A 16,684-nucleotide genomic window follows, 5' to 3' on the forward strand; every position below is an offset into this window, starting at 1 on the left:
AAAAAAAAAAAAAAAAAAAAAAAAAAAAAAAAAAGAGCATGAACGATATAATTTACAGCAAAACACACAATCAGAAATATAAGCCGACTTCGCATTATTACTGATTTCTGAATAATACGTAACTTGAACAGCTAAATAAGAAGACGAAGTGTGGTCGAAAAACTGGCAAAAGGACATAATCTACGATTGCTTATAAAAAATTATTTTTGAGACTTATTGCTCCTTTGCGAGTTGCTTACAACAAAAGAACATACTACGATGCGAACAAATCACAAAGACCAATTGCTTTAGGCCCTAATTGTACTTAGTTGACTATCCAAAAAGAAGCAGAAAAGAACCTCCAACTTATGTCGTGCATAACGAGGAAAAAATTTATTATGCCTAATTCCAGCAAAGAAACAGCACTATAGTTTCTAGAATACAGGCAATTACATATAGCCGCTTTGTGAGTAAAAAGGGGAGAGATCTATCAGTCGCAAATGTACCGTGATTTAAAACAAGTTCTTGTCCAGCCGAGTCGAATGAGTCTGCTGGAAGTCAGAAATCAGGAACAATTGGAGTGCAGTAAAATCACAAACCGTCACAGAATCTCAGTTTCAAAGCCTTCTTTCAAACGTGAAAAAACTAGATCTCTTTGATTGTAAAAGCACTTTATACCAATCGAAATCTAAAATGGATGTCACCGAGATTTTACAAGCACATGAAGCTCAATAGTAAGCAATTTCTTGTCATAACTATGGCATTTTGTTAGCGTTTGGTGTTATCTAGTATGATGTTGAGCTAACTTTCTATCACCCATCTCTTTAGCAAACCAATCACTGTTGAAAAACCTGTACCTCTTGACTTTGACGTCAACTTGTTGACTGGTTTTGATAGCAATGCTTTAGACGAAAAGATCTTAAAGTAGGACTTAGCTGAAACGCATTAGTTTAACTTTGCTGTTTAATTGTTACTTATTTAATTTGAATATCCAAACAAAATAGAAGCAAAAACAATAAGGAAAAATATTTACTCGACTTGACCAGAGATAATACACAACTTATTGTAAATGAGTTATTCAAATTACCTGTTACCAGCGCCGATACAGGTGTTCTTGCTGAATTACCACCGCGCACTTTCACCTTGCCTCGTGAGAAACCTTTACCTAAAGATAAACCTCTTTCCAAATGGGAGAAGTTTGCTAAGACAAAGGGCATTCAGAAAAGAAAGAAGGACAGAATGGTTTACGATGAAGCAACAGGCAAATATGTACCTCGTTGGGGCTACAAGCCAAAGGAGAAGGGAGAATTGGATCAAGATTGGCTCATTCCTGTGCCGGATCATGTTGATCCTTTAGAAGATCAATATGAAAAGAAGAGAGAAGAAAAGAAAGCTCGAGTGGATAAGAATAAAAAGCAACAAATGCGAAATAATCGATAGATTAAGTCAAATGTAAATAGTAATAATAAAGCAGCATCATTGTAAATACTGAACAGATTTTGTTAGCCAGTTGCGCTGTTTTCTTGTTAATGTATGCGTTTACATTTCTAAAGAACAACCCAGACATTGCACAGTAAAAGAGGCAATAAGAGTGGATATCGGTTAAATAATTCTAAGTTTTATTGAGGAAGAAGTAATGCATTAAAAACTAATAAGAGCTAGATTATGATGTGTTTTCTTAATTTTTGTTTTCATATTAAAAAAGACTGAATTTTGAGAATGTGAAGTGATTTGTAAATGATTAAGTAAGAGAGGTATACAGCTATCGTTTCTTGCTTTGATTCTTCTCTTCCAGAAATCAATTTCTTTTACTTTCCTGCACACGTACTGTTACTTGTGTCTTTTTTAGAACCAGCTGGTCTTAGTTTGATATTGTAAAGGAACATTACTGCTGTTATTGTTATAACCACCACTATTGTAAGAGGGACGTCCACCGCCCAAGGCAGGGAATCCAGAATCACGGCTGTTATTATTGTATCCCCAATCATTGTTGTTAGACTTTCTGTAATCTCTGCCACCGAAAGTAGCACCACCACGACCACGGCCACGGCCACGGCCACTGAAAGAACGGGTTTCTCTGGCAATGGATTCTAAGAAGGTAGGAATTTCTTGATTGGCTTCTTCTAAAATGTTGATTAAATCATTGACAATATTCTTGTTATTGCGATTGAAGAAAGCAGTGGCCAAACCGGTGTTACCGGCACGACCAGTACGACCAATACGATGGACATAATCGTCAATATCAGTAGGCAAATCGTAAGAAATGACGTGAGAAACGTTGGCAATATCCAAGCCACGAGCGGCAACAGCAGTAGCAACCATAATAGGGGTACGACCTGTTCTGAAGGAATCTAAGGCACGTTCACGTTCACGCTGTGTACGATCACCATGGATAGCGGTGGCGGGGAAGTTATGATCCAACAAGAAATCAGAAAGAGAATCAGCCATGCGCTTGGTTTCGACAAAGATCAAGCAAAGACCATTGTTATCGCTGGAGTGAAGAATGTCAAGCAAGACAGAGCGCTTGTCTTCATCTTCAACATATTCGACCTTTTGAGTAATATTTTCAGAAGTTGAACCAACACGACCGACGGACAAGAAAATGTAATCTTTCAAGAAATCACGAGCCAAGTATTGGATATCACGAGGGAAGGTGGCAGAGAACATAAGAGTGAGACGATCATCGACACGAGGCATATCTTCCTTTTCAACGATACGTCTAATTTGAGGCTCGAAACCCATATCCAACATACGGTCAGCTTCATCCAAAACGAGGTAACGAACAAGAGAAAGAGAAATACGAGCACGTTCAAGTAAGTCGACCAAACGACCAGGAGTGGCAACAAGCAAATCACAACCATGTTCAATGTTGCGGATCTGAGCACCAATGTCAGCACCACCGTAAACAACTGCAGGCTTGACCCAAGAACGATAAGCAAATTTCTTAGCTTCATCATAAATTTGAGACACCAATTCACGAGTAGGAGCCAAGATTAAAACTTGAGGGTGTGCCTTACGAGGGCGGTAACCGCGCTGTGGTTGATCTTCATCTACAGCAGGGGTCTTTGGACCCTTTGTGAAAAGTTCAGAAAGAACAGGGAAAAGGAAACCACCGGTCTTACCAGAACCGGTTTGAGCACAGGCCATTAAATCTCTACCGGCGTTAACGATAGGAATAGAATATTTTTGAACAGGTGTGGGGGTGGTGTATCGGGCTAATTCGATGTTACTCAAAAGATGAGGATCAATAGGAGGCGAAGTGAAAGTGTTGATACATTCGGGACAATCATGACCACTAGCTTCGACAGGAATATCATCGTACTTTTCGAAGTTGATACCGGTGTGTTGAGTTAAGGTATCATCTTGAGTACCGAACAGATCCCTTTCCGTACGAGGATTACGGTTACCGATGTGATGAACACCATCTTTCCAGTAACCTTGAGTTTCGTCACGACGTTGATATCCGCCGTCTTGTTGATGACGACGATAACCACCATAAGATCCGCGTTCATAAAAATCAGAACGACCTCCACCGCCATAACGGCCACCGCCACGAGGCATATCAGAGTAGGAGGAATTCCAACCGCCACGACTGCGGTTACCTCCATTCCAATCACTCCAACCGTTGTTTTTAGGAGTGTAAGATGGTCCGTCAGAGGGTTGTTGGGCGGATCGATCTATACGATTAGCTTGATTTCTCAAGTGAGGAGGAACATAACGAGATTGAGGAGGATTACTTCCACTGTTATTGTTAAGGCTCATACCAGCTGTTGAAACGTAGATGATAAAATACAAAGACGACAACGAGAAAGGATAAAAAAGCAGAGTTAATAAACCGAGGGTCTTCGACTAACTATACTTAGTAAAAGAAAATTTGCAATTTTTGTTGCTACGACATTTACCAAATTGCTGATCTAAGCTATTATTGTTTGCTGTACCATTGTTCATAGTCTAATGAATGAAAAAAATAGAGATACTTTTTTTAAATAGATAATTAAAAAAAAAGTAAAAAAGGGGTGTGTTTCTTTAGAAAAGAAAAGAGAAAGAAGTTGGGAAAGAGAATAGGATACAACTCAAAAATAGACCAAAAGTATTTTTTTTTTTTTTTCCCGCTTTACTCCGTTCGCAGTAGACTCTCAGAATTTAGTTTTTTTTTTTTGTTTTTTTTGGTTATTTTTCTCCAGCGAGGACTCTTTTGCCTTTTGACCACAAAAGCGTAGAAAAAATAGCTGTAATAAAATTTTTATTAGCGAATGAAAACACTTCACTGCGCCACAAGCCGATTAAGTGGTCATTTGTTATTAGAAAGCAAAACCATACTTAAGTTTTAGGATTAGTGACGCCCTAATAAAGTCTTCCACATCAAAAAGCTATGTTCATTATCACAAGTAATATACATCTGTTCATGCCCAAAGGTCAATGTGATAGTAAATGCATGGCCATAGTAAATGGTATCCTTCATATCTTTTGGTGGGTTGGTGTTAATGTCAGTTAGATATTCCAAAGGTATAGATTTAACACAGTCGTTTATGTCTTTGCGAGAATTCTCGGCAAGCTTGATCAGAAGAGAACCGCCTTCATATGTAGCCCAATATTTGATCCATTCCTATATGACCCGGATCATAGCATACAAGAAGAATCCGTTAGTTGGTATTTGTTTCGTTTACTCGATCTAAGCTATAAACAGCAAAAGCTTATTCTTAATAGATGATGTATGTTACCGGTTTCTCAATGCCCTTTGTGTAGAAATACAAATAATCTCCTATACGGCAAAAATGTGAAACTTTATCCTCAAATTCATTCATCACTATCTCCTCATTGACATCATGGTATCTGAGCGGTCGCTTCTGAACGCTAACCTCTCCGGCCCTATCCTCCAACCAGAATGCAATGGTTATATCAAGTGAATGTCCTGATGAAATTTGAAGAGTATAACGTTCAACTTCATTTGTAGCGAAGTTTTCTAACGGGTCCGATCCGCTGTCTAATACAAGTTGGCCCTTTGCTGTTTTATCAGATATCTTTGCTTCTCCTTTATCAAATATTGTCTTGTTATCCTTCTTGAAAAGCCGGAAGCGATCCCATAAAAGATCCTTCAAATTATAAGGGTCTAGGGTTGCGTCACAAATAAATTGGAAGCTGTCTTGAACCTCACTATAGATGTTTATGAAATCTCAGCAATCTTTTAGAGAATATACGAGATCAAAAACAAAAGGAGTATTTACAATGTAAGTACTTTTCGAGGATGCGCTGCACTCATTCCTTTCCCTATATTCTTCATTACGCCTACTTGTGTTGTAGTAGGATTGTTTGTTACGGAGAATTTTAAGCTATACTTGTAACCTACAAAGTAAATTTTACTGTGAGTGTTACCATAGTTGACGTAACTGAGAACTTCTTTAAAATACCTTTGCTGGATCCAGTAGTAGTAATCTGTAGAACTAACAATTGAATGCTGGTAAGCTAACCCATAAAAGTTTGGAGTCGAACGCGTATTGATAGTCCAACACTTACTGATGCAATGTAGTAAGACTCTCGGCTGAGAAGTATCGTTTGCTATTGTAATGTAATCTGGTACAGCTACACCTGCGAATTCTAATGGTTCCCGTTGTTGTATGTTTCCTTTTGCTATTTTCCACTTCTCATCTGGCCTCACTTTGACTAGTTTCTCTCCTTTCTCTTCTTCGCCACTACCGTAAAAGAATTCCTCTACGTTATCCGCTGCTTCTCCCTCCTCTTCAATATCATTATTCACTAAGTTGATCCGTGTATCGTAATCCATTGTTATTAAGTTTCTTGTTAGAGCCTTCTTCTTATCTCCTGCTGCTATATAATGAGTCCAATGGTTTACTACACTGTTAAACCACGTAGTCATTCCTGCCGAATCGCCACTAGTCTCCGTTATTGAGGTATTGTCGAGCACATCATCGTATATGGCTGAAGTAGCAATATGTAGCTTTGAAGCTGTATTCGACCGGGGAACAGCTGCTGAAGACTTTTGAGTTTGTAATCCTACTGCATTGATATTATGAAGCTCTTTGTCTGCTCTATTACTGTTACCATTTCTCAGCAGGGATGCGATATTACAAGAAGTATTGGACCTTTTGATGGTTGGAAAGATCGAACTGGATAATATAGGTGTCATTGACAATCGAGATGCGGGTATCATTATATCCTTTAAGGATCCGAAACGCTTATAGTGTTCATCAATTGCAAATTTCACATGTGTCTTCATATTCTCTTTTACTTTGGCATTGTGTTGTAAGGCAAATAAATCAGTGCGGACTTCTGCTGTAAATTCAGCTTGCGATTTTTCTTCTTTCCTGATGTTATGTATGCTATAATTAACAGGGAGATAAGGCATATATTCCCTGAATATTTTGGATCTTTTATCATTATTGGCCTTGTGGTTGTCAAGCTCGGTATCAGTCAAAACAATTTCTTGTAGCATTTCATCATCGCTTTTGAAATTCTCAAAAAGAGGCGGCTTTACTGCAATAGTAAGTTTCCCTTCAGGCATAACCACATTTTTGTTTCTTATCTTCCTTCTGCTTATTTTATGAGTTCCTCGCTTACGGTGAGGAGCAACAATACCGTTATTACTAAAATCCATATTCCGGATGAAAGCCAATATAATGTTATAGGGAATTCAAAACAAAAGAATGGGATCATCAAAGAATGCATCAATATTTTATGACATTATAAAAATGACCACGATTTTCTTCCGAATAGATATAGAATTTCAGGGCAAACAATTACTGCTAGTGCAGAAATTGTATGACGATGGTTTGATTGTTGTGGAAAGAAAAGAAAGTATTGATGATTTGACAAAACATAGCACTAGTAAGACATTTATCTATAAATTGAGAAAGACAACAAACATCATAACCTAGAAGTTATACGTGCAATAGCCCACGTACAAGAATAATATTTACGTGTTTTTACGAAAGGATAAACAATTTCTACCGTTTTATTATACAACTGAGTAACGACCAGCACCCATACCACCTCTTGCTTCAGCTTCCATAGACGCTGCTGTTGCTTCCACCAAAATTCTTTTAATCTCATTCTTCGCCTTTTCGACAACCATTTCAGAGTCGCCCTCAATAAATAGGTATAGCTTACGCTCGTTACCCTGAGGTTGTTTACCGGGTGGAAAGTATGTACCACGAGTTGTGATGGCAGCACCAGACACTTCGGTAATCTGAGAAATTTGTTCTTTATTCGTCACCTTCCAACGAGCATTTTGAGGATAGTCATTGATGACGATTTCTTCTGCATAGACAGGTGGAGTTTCCGCTGCTGCACTTTCTTTAGCTGCTTGCTGTTGCTGCAGTAGCTGTTGTTGATGATGGAGGAGTTGTGCATTTTGATTACCTTTAGCAATAATACGAGCAGCCACTTCCGCAGCAGCCTTTTTAGCAGCTCGAGCAGCAGGAGATAATGTCTCATCACTAAGATCAACCTTTACTTCAATTTCGGGAGTGGCAGGTTTAGGTGTTGCTGCTGTGGCTGGCGATGCAGCTTTCGTTGCGGGTGAAGCACCTGCTGTTGTTGAGGGTGTTACCACCTTACTTTCTAATTCAATAGTGGCTGTCGTTGTTTCCTCTTCGTCTGAATCATCCTCGCCGCCACCGTATGCTTTCTTTTGCAACTTCTTAACCAGATCACGATCTTTATCCAACCGTTCCAAACCTTTACCACCAAAACCTGAACCAGCAGCACGTTCTTTACCTTCTTTGACTTTACTCTGGAACTCATCAGCCAGCGCTTGGAGATCATTGGGGATTTCTTGACCAGATAATCTCAAGGCTTTACAGATATCCATAGCATAACGATCTTGATCAGGAGTAATAAATGTATAAGCTGTACCCTTGTTACCAGCTCTACCTGTACGGCCGACGCGATGCACGTAGTCTTCCATATGGTTAGGACACTCGTAATTAATGACCATCTTCAGATTTTTGACGTCCAAACCACGCGCCGCCACAGAAGTAGCAATCAATACGTTACAAACGCCATTCTTGAAGTCAGAAATGGTACTATCACGATCTGCTTGGTCTTTACCGCCATGAAGGGACTGGCATAGGTAGCCACGACGCATTAAATCTCTCAATAAATTATCAGCTGCCTCATGGCGGTCGACAAAAATAATGGCACTGGCATTTTCTTCGCCTTCCTCATGGAACAATTGACCTAAAATTTCCAACAAACGGACAAATTTGGTATCCTCCTCGCGAACCTCGACAATTTGATGGACATCATCACATACCACACTGCGACCACCTACGGTGATTTCGAGGGGTTTCTTCAGTACTTTACGAGCAAGCGCTTCCATTTGACGAGGAAAGGTGGCAGAGAAAAGCACAGTTTGTCGACTGGGGCGAACGTTATTGACGATTTTCATTACTTGTGGTTCAAAGCCCATATCAAACATACGATCAGCTTCATCCATCACAAGATAAGTTACTCGTTTAAGATTCGTGACACGACCCGAATTGGCACAGAGAAGGTCAATCATACGGCCGGGAGTACAAACGATAATTTCTGCACCTCGCTTAAGATCAGCAATCTGATCTTTGATAGGACTACCACCGTAGGCGCACACGGCCTGCAAGGAATAACCATTCATTAGCATTGATTATTATCAGTGTTTCCGATTGAAAAGATATATAAGGCAAGAACTTACTCTCAAATTTAATACTTTTAGGAAAGGCTTGCATTCTCTATGAATTTGAGTTGCTAATTCACGGGTGGGTGTCATAATCACCGCAACGGGACCTTCACCAGCTTCCAATGGTCTTTGATCTTTGATATGTCTAAACATGGGTAACAGAAATGCAATAGTCTTACCAGAACCTGTCTTAGCAACGCCTATCACATCACGGCCATTCATAATAGCGGGGATAGCTTGAGCTTGGATAGAAGTGGGCTTTTCATATTTAAGCTTGCGTATCACTTCCAAACAACCAGCTGGTAGACCACAATGAGTCCATTTAGTGATCGGTTTTGGGCAATTGACACCACGTATCTTAATGCCATCCAATTCAATACGTAATAAGTCAACTTGATCTGGTGTCATCTCCTTGAGCTCAGGAGGTTCAATGTAAAAGTCTTTTCGGAATTCTTCGTAATTCATTTTACTATGATCAACAGGTGCAATGTCTTTTCTCTTAACTCTTTTAGCTGCAAGTCTATAAGAAGTCCAATGAATAAAATGAAAGAAAAAAAATCAAAGGAAGGTTATTAACGAAATATTTTAGTCAATAAACATTTTTGAACCAGACTTACGCTAAAATATCTTCAGGATCGCTACCGATATCATCCTCGTCTTCTTGTGCTTTATTTTCGTTGTCCTGATTTTCATCATCGTCATTGTCCGCAATGGTGCCTCGTTTCTTTGCACTGGCATTGTCAAGCTCAGCTAGCCTCTTTTGATCCTCTTCATTGATCTTTTGAGTTTCAGCTTCAACATCCATCATATAAGCTTCTAGGGGATCAATATCCTCATTTTCTGCCGTTGCTTCTTTCATGGTAGTATCTGATGGCTCCGCTGTGGCTGCTGCAGACTTTTTCTCCTCTTCTTTCTTTTTCGTGGTAGCAGAAGATTTTAGTGTCGTGGCATTTTTGCCTAAGCCAAATCCAAACTTCATTGTATTTTTTGGTTTCGTAGATTTATTTGACAGTAAAAAGGCGGCCTTTTTTGGTTTATTCAGAAAGTTTTCGTCTTCTTTATGGCGGTCGCTGCTCTTCTGCAATGGTTTAAACGTTCTTTCCGCTTCTGCTTCATCCTTTTCCTTTTGCTGAGCACTGTGCTGATCGTCGTCGTCATCATCGATATCCATATTATCATCATCGGAATCAAAATCATTTTCAAGGTTCCATTGTTTATCCTCTACTTGCATTTCAGTTTCTGCATCATTTTTCGTATCTTTGTTATCTTCTTTAGCGGCAGCTTCAGCAGCAGCTTTTCTTATTTCTGCAAACTGTTTCAACAACTGAGGCTCCTCGTTCTGTTCTTGCTGCAGTTTTTGCTTTTCAGCTTCTTCTTCAGCCTTCTTTTTCTCCTCTTGCTTTAAACGAAGCTCTTCTGCTTCCTTTTCAGCAGCTGCAATGGCTTGTTTTTTCTTTTCTTCTTCTTCTTTAGCCTCGGCAGCTTTTCTCTTTTCTTCTTCTTCTTTTAAGCGTTTTGCTTCCTTCCATTTGCGAACACGTTCCTGCTTCTTACGTAATGCTTCTTCTGCGTCAACAGTGGTTGAAGTATTTGTTGCACTCACAGTTGCTGAATCCGGAGTACTTGACTAAATTTGTAATGAGTATGCAAATAGAAATGAGACTGCATTAGTGAAACTCAATTTCGGCTTAGAAAAAACAAAACTTTATGGACGTAAACTTACAGCTTGAGGTTCTTGTGAAGTAGTAGCGGTAGTAGGTGTATTAGTGCCTACAGCATCTTTTCTTGTGGACATCGTTGGCTCATCACGTGAATGAGTTCTTTTATCATTAGCACTTACATTATCGTTGCTGTGATGACGGTGGCTATGTCGAGACGAAGAAGAATGGTGATGATGACGATCATCATAGTAATATCTACTGTCGTCATACTTTGAGGAACGATGAGAAGAGTGATGATGACGGTGAGAAGATCGGCTAGTACTACTGCCATATCTATCCCGAGAACGACTTCGAGGACGACTACCTTCTCCGTAAGAGTGTCTTGACCGTTTACTACTGCTTGAAGTGCGTGGGGAAGGCGATCTATGTCTACTTTTTGAACGATGATAAGAAGACATTCTTACTCAAAAGGGTTAGTGAATAAAAAAGAAAACAATTTAATAAGGAAAAGAGAAAAACTAAAATAAAAAATTAAAACCAGCTGTTGTCCCTAAAATTGCGATTTTTGTTACTGATTCAGAACTGCGCTAAAAAGACTATCGTTTAGGCCTATACCGCATTTGAAATTATCCCTTTGTTGAAATGGAACGCAAGGCAAAATGATTTATTTATTTCTTTGAACATGCTTAGTGATAAAGGGGTGGTACATAACTTCTCTTAGCGGTAATCTGTCCACCGATCTATATCGTAACAGCTATTAGAAAAAATGTCATCAGTAACAGTTTTTTTTAAATGCATCAGAGTCTGAAGGCTCTACAAAATACCTTGACAATCAAATCAGCTGCCTCTCTACTCACAAACTTTGGAAAATGCAGATCGACATGGAGGATGCGTTCATAAGTTTCTTCATAACGAGTCTCTTCTTCATCCTTTTTATCATCAAAAGGCGGATGGCCAACTAATAACTCATATAGCAAGATTCCTAGCGACCAGATATCGGCATTTTCATCATGAACTCTTCCTTCTACCATTTCCGGCGGCAGATAATCTAGAGTTCCGCATAAAGTACTTCTCCTGCCACTTAATGATTTGCAAGTAAAACATTTCAGTAATATAACTTTGTATTTCTTGAATTAGAAATGTAATACTTACTCCAGTTTGTTCGTCCTAACGGACCAGCCAAAATCGCCTATTTTGATTTCGCCATTAAGGCCCAGCATTAAATTTTCAGGTTTGATATCTCTGTGTATGATTCGCTTTTGATGCAGATAAGATAGAGCATTAACTAATTGTATTGCATACTGATCCAATCCAAAAAAATAGCTGTCAGTATCATTCACGATGATAGAATGGCTTTTTGATCAAAATTCCTTACATTGGCTACCTCTGCTTCTGAGAATCGTATTCGTCTTTTAAGCTCTGTATATAACTCTCCTTGTGCAGCATATTCTAATATAAGAAATACTCTGGTCTCATCATGAAAGTAACCATGGAGACGAAGAATATTTGGGTGTCTATCGCAAAAGCACTTGAGTAAGTATCATTCTAATTACAAGTCTGACATATGTTAAACAGCGCATACCTTAAATGTCCTTGAATATCTATTTCTCTTCTCAGCTGCTTTTGGATACGTGAATCTTGCATATGTTCTTTATACATCACTTTCAGCGCTACTATGAATCCACTCTTTTTCTCCCTTGCTAGATATACATGGCCGAAATTTCCTTGCCCTAGAGGTTTACCAATCTCAAAGTTATCCAACGTCCAGTTTTTGACCGGTCTATTAAACAGTATTAGCTAATATGAGCCGTAATCCACAGACAAGAGCATTTTTTCTTTTTTCATTTTCAACATTTACATTGGCACTTTTATCACCTCTAATGCAGGTTGCTTTTGTTGCTGGGAAGGTTTCACTTTAGCTAAGGTTGCTAAGAGGTTGCCTCGCCCATGGGAGTTATTGCTGTTACTTGTTGTAGGCTTCCCGGCTGGCCCAAATTTACGTTTAGTGATGACTTTTGGTGTATTCTTAAAACATGAGTTTTTATTAATGCTCTGAAAACAAGCAGCTGTGTATTTGATGTCTGAATGATGTCGGGTATTCTCTTGAGACTGATTTTCGATCGATGACTATAAAAAGAATATGAAATCAGGTTATCGAGCTGGTTTGATCTAACAACGTATAGTAACCTACTTTCTTCTTCTGATTTATCAACATCTCGACTGCTAATTAAGGGTATAAGAAATGATAAAAAATTATGCAAGCGAGATAGTGTAAGACCAAACAGAACACAAAAAAGATACAAATTCAGGTGGCCTCTCTTGCTATATCAATATTTGAAACTCCTTCGATCAACAGTACCTGAAGTTCATTGTATAAATTAAAAATGATAAAGAATATGCTGCTTCAATATTTTTCGGCTGTATAAAGACTGATTGACTTGAACGTTGCAAATAATAAATTCTGCAACGATATCGTTTTTTATGTGCTGGTGATATAACCATTATGAAAATCATTTATTCAAATTGACTCGCTAAAAGGAAGACTTTAAAACGTAAATAAACGATGTCATTTATAATACAAAAGATACACTTCTTTTCTTGAAGGCTGTACAGATACGTACACTCTCACATCTTAAAATTTTCTTTTGGATACCCGAGTACTAATACTATAGTAATTGAGGTAAGGAACACTATTTGAGGAAGATTCATCGATAAGTCGCCATAAAACCCTTAACGCCAAAATTGATCAGTTCCAGGGCAAACTCGGTAAAATGAATATGAACTTGAATGGAATAAAAAGTGAAAACAAAAGTGGAAAGCAAAAGGTTCAGAAACATGTGTTATCTGCATTTTACGGGGTCTTACTTCCGTTTCAGCAACACGGACCATGTTATAAGGACATCACCACCTTTGTAAAGCTACACAATCACCGCTTCATCTTTAGATTCAGCAGCTAAATTGAATAGTTTTCTCGCGCGAAAAGTCGCTTCACTTTAACGAGAATGAAAATTTGACAAGTCCCGTAGCTAATTTATCGGCTCACTACAGCGGGCTTCAAATTCTTGCCCAATTTAGTAGGTCAGATGTCAAAACCCTCGGGCATTTGTGCCTTCGGTCCAAGCCATCCGGGCATGCACCCTTTCCTTTGTCTTTCTTCCCTTTTGCTATTTATGGTATTTACCTCTATGCTTATGAAAATGTTTAACTATGAATTCAAGATCAAATTACACAAATGACTATTTATATATATTTTTTTTATGTTTATGTTAACTTAGGGCAATTTGCACGATATAAAAGGACTTAGGATTTTTAATATAATAAAATAGGCTCTTCGACCGCAAAAGTTTTTTTCTTAAATTTTTTTTACTTAGACTATTTTTCTATTTCTTAAGGTTCGCTTAAGGGGGAGGGATACACACTCAAATGGTTCCCAATTATCTAACCGATAATTCTGACACAATAGGGCCCCCTCACTTGACAATTTGGAAATCATGCTGATTAATTTATGTAGAAGTAAATTTTGTGACCGTTTTGACTTTTCATGTGACCAAACAAAGCTGTATAATCGTTTTGATTGGGTCGTCATAAGCCCTCAAAATTGGATATTATAACGTGAGGTAAAGGCACTGCACTGAAAATATCTTTATTTGATATCGCGCAAGAAACGTTCTTGTATCTGATAAGGCGTTATAAGAACATATAAAAGTTGTTTAATTTCATTTCATTTTAGAGCATGATAAGTAAAGACTTCAACATTTCAAATATGGCCAAAGTAACGTAACTTGTAAAATAATACGATAACCGTTGCCATATCAATTCAAAACAAGAAAAGAAACGAACACTTTTTCACAGAAATCGACGTAGTGAAGGCAGTATTGCCAGTCCAACTGCTGCGGTTAAGCGAATTAAAGATATTTAGGCGATAAGTAGAACGTTGAAAAAATTGAATTTACTTCATTTGTTTTCTTTGAATTTTGGCCTTCTTGGTTGCTTCCCACAAATTATCACCATTCTTTCGTCATAATTGACTTCGACTAGGTACTTATCAAACAACTATCTCTCATATGGATGTTGTCAATGTCAACAATGAAGTATAAGCATTTTCCTATACTTTCGCGTGTGGAATAAACCAGTTGGTCGTGGTCATCCGTTTAAATCTGTTCAGTTAATGAGCAGCTTAGCGATTCAAGCTGTCAAGTAATTTATACAACGTACGACGAAGTCTCGAGAAAAAAAAGCAACAACGTTATGCCCCGATTAGGCTTTTAAATAATTTTATTTATGGCAAAAAAAAGGGGTAAAAAGAAAACAATTGCATCTTACCCAAAGAAGGCAAATGTTTTTCAAAAGCTGAATTTTTAATCATAAACTCAAGCTCTTGTCTCTTGTACTTCATCGATATCTTGATCACCCAAGAAACTGTTCTTAGACTTTTTATTTGTCTCTCCTTTACTTATTTAACTTTTTCTTTACCCGCAAAATCATACATTATGCAATCTTATATAAACTACAATTATTACGACACTTTCCGTAGCAATACTAACGCTGCCACTACAACTTGTAATTTGAGAGGAACGCCACTAACACAACTTCCTCAACCTGTTACTCCAGCGCCTATAGTTTACTCAGCACCTTTTGTTTCCTCAGCATATACCGCACCAAATAGAAATGTACGCAAACCTATCGAAATTACCGTACCTCGACCTAGACAACCGTTTGTGCCCGAGCCCAAGACTTACGACTATCCTCCTCCTACAAAACCTTTAATGGAGCGTCGACCTTCAAAAATTGAAGTGTCTGAAGGAAACGATGAAGTTGAGAGCTTTGGTCTATTGTCTTGCTCAACGGGTCGCTCGTCACCTACGACATTGGAAGATGACGATATCAATACGACTCTCGAGATGACCCCACAAAATGCATCTATTCCGAACATAAACAAAGATTTACCGCCATATCCAGTAAATCATGAAGAGGTTGGAAAGAACAAGCAGCCTACTTACTACTCGTCTGACGAAGATGAAGATGATGAGTATAAATTTGATGATGAAGCCATCCTCAGAGACTTGAATGCATCAAAGAGAATTGATATTGATGATATAACTCTCTCAGACGACGACGAATACGATACGGACGATGATACAGATGGCAATATAAACCTCTCCCAACAAAGACATGGCTGTTCTAGAACTGCAAACAACAATACAGCGACCACCATGAAAAATGATTTACCTCCTATACCCATCATTTCAGCGCCTGGATATTCGGACGATGAGGTGACCGATCATGAAGAAAATGAGCCTATGCCGCCTATTCCAGCAATTTGTGCCCCTGGGTACAGCTCTGATGAGGAAGAAGGAAATAAGCGTAGCGGCGGCAAAGAGCAGCAAAAGACAACGACATCGAACTCTATCTTGGATTCCATTTTTTACGGTGTACGTTGTGGAGGCTGCGACAAGCTTTTGAGTGGTCAAGCTATTACTACTTCGGGAAAGCACTGGCACCCACGCTGCTTCAAGTGTCAAGCTTGTCATCAAAATTTGGAACATATAGCATTTTATGAGAAGGATGGATTACCTTATTGCGCGCTAGATTACCATGAATTGTTCAGTCCACGCTGTGATTATTGTAAAACACCTATTGAGGAACATTTGATTTCAGCATTGGGCAAAACATATCATGCAGGACATTTTTTCTGTAGAGAATGCGGAAAACCTTTTGATGAAGACACAAATTTCTTGGAACACGAAGGTCATGCTTATTGTGAAAAAGATTACTTTAGACGATTTGGTAAACGATGTAAGGGTTGTGAGGAAATTATCACAGGCGATTTCTTAGTGGCATTAGGTGGTGATTGGCACAAAGAATGCTTCGTTTGTGCAGACTGTGGTAGTACATTCACTTCATCCACGTTTTTGATGAGAGGAGGGAAGCCTTATTGCGAAGAACACTATCATCAGCAAGAAAATACAACACTACGTTTGAAAAAGAAGAGTAGTCTCCCATCTATTAGTAATAGATCGACGACGAAAGGAACTCTACGAAACTTGCCGGATATCGACTTGCTGAATTCACTCAAATCGTTATCTGTAAATGATGAGGACAATCATAAGCAAGCGCAAAGTGAAAAGAAGAAGTGTCACCGATGTCGCGAGCCGATTCAAGGAAGATGCCATACTGCGTTTGGTTTCGATTATCATCCAGCACATTTTCAATGTTCCCAATGTGATAAGTTATTATCACCAAGATTGACTGGACTTTATCAAGAAGCAGAAGGTGGTGAACTAATATGCAAACCTTGTGCTCGTAAAAGCAGAAAACATTTTATGACTTGATTTATCTTAAAACCATTGTAATATACGCAGTCTTTGTT

General features: G+C 38.6%; 6 protein-coding genes across 6 annotated transcripts; 2 read left to right on the forward strand and 4 right to left on the reverse strand.

Annotated features, from left to right (window-relative positions):
- Positions 1–644: 644 nt before the first annotated feature.
- Positions 645–1,575, forward strand: BDF20DRAFT_845029 (ribosomal biogenesis regulatory protein). Its single transcript, XM_053079659.1, has 3 exons — positions 645–713; positions 808–903; positions 984–1,575. The coding sequence occupies exons 1-3, from the start codon at positions 673–675 to the stop codon at positions 1,417–1,419; spliced, it is 573 nt and encodes a 190-aa protein (XP_052940766.1). The 5' UTR covers positions 645–672; the 3' UTR covers positions 1,420–1,575.
- A 249-nt stretch (positions 1,576–1,824) lies between these two features.
- On the reverse strand, positions 1,825–3,927 carry BDF20DRAFT_904131 (P-loop containing nucleoside triphosphate hydrolase protein; the record flags this gene model as incomplete). The annotated part of the gene is made up of 2 exons (XM_053082990.1): positions 1,825–3,746; positions 3,882–3,927. 2 exons carry the CDS (start codon positions 3,925–3,927, stop codon positions 1,825–1,827), a joined length of 1,968 nt encoding a protein of 655 aa, XP_052940767.1.
- Positions 3,928–4,992: 1,065 nt separating this feature from the next.
- BDF20DRAFT_47510 (uncharacterized protein) lies at positions 4,993–6,772 on the reverse strand. Its single transcript, XM_053075534.1, has 3 exons — positions 5,494–6,772; positions 5,388–5,420; positions 4,993–5,322 (listed from the first exon to the last, which is right to left on the reverse strand). The coding sequence occupies exons 1-3, from the start codon at positions 6,590–6,592 to the stop codon at positions 5,201–5,203; spliced, it is 1,254 nt and encodes a 417-aa protein (XP_052940768.1). The 5' UTR covers positions 6,593–6,772; the 3' UTR covers positions 4,993–5,200.
- Positions 6,773–6,952: 180 nt separating this feature from the next.
- On the reverse strand, positions 6,953–10,772 carry BDF20DRAFT_909284 (P-loop containing nucleoside triphosphate hydrolase protein; the record flags this gene model as incomplete). The annotated part of the gene is made up of 4 exons (XM_053083565.1): positions 6,953–8,590; positions 8,669–9,173; positions 9,271–10,280; positions 10,377–10,772. The coding sequence occupies 4 exons, from the start codon at positions 10,770–10,772 to the stop codon at positions 6,953–6,955; spliced, it is 3,549 nt and encodes a 1,182-aa protein (XP_052940769.1).
- An 84-nt stretch (positions 10,773–10,856) lies between these two features.
- Positions 10,857–12,597, reverse strand: BDF20DRAFT_47518 (kinase-like domain-containing protein). The gene is made up of 7 exons (XM_053075536.1): positions 12,506–12,597; positions 12,173–12,441; positions 11,897–12,094; positions 11,690–11,828; positions 11,467–11,615; positions 11,139–11,394; positions 10,857–11,068 (listed from the first exon to the last, which is right to left on the reverse strand). Exons 1-7 carry the CDS (start codon positions 12,527–12,529, stop codon positions 10,979–10,981), a joined length of 1,125 nt encoding a protein of 374 aa, XP_052940770.1. The 5' UTR covers positions 12,530–12,597; the 3' UTR covers positions 10,857–10,978.
- A 2,447-nt stretch (positions 12,598–15,044) lies between these two features.
- BDF20DRAFT_798872 (uncharacterized protein) lies at positions 15,045–16,628 on the forward strand (the record flags this gene model as incomplete). Its single annotated transcript, XM_053076326.1, has 2 exons — positions 15,045–15,107; positions 15,288–16,628. Coding segments are annotated over 2 exons (1,404 nt in total), but the record flags the coding sequence as incomplete, so codon positions are not given.
- Between the last annotated feature and the right edge of the window lie 56 nt (positions 16,629–16,684).

The sequence above is a fragment of the Mycotypha africana genome (assembly GCF_025528875.1).
Source record: "Mycotypha africana strain NRRL 2978 chromosome Unknown BDF20scaffold_1, whole genome shotgun sequence".
NCBI classification, from domain to species: domain Eukaryota; kingdom Fungi; phylum Mucoromycota; class Mucoromycetes; order Mucorales; family Mycotyphaceae; genus Mycotypha; species Mycotypha africana.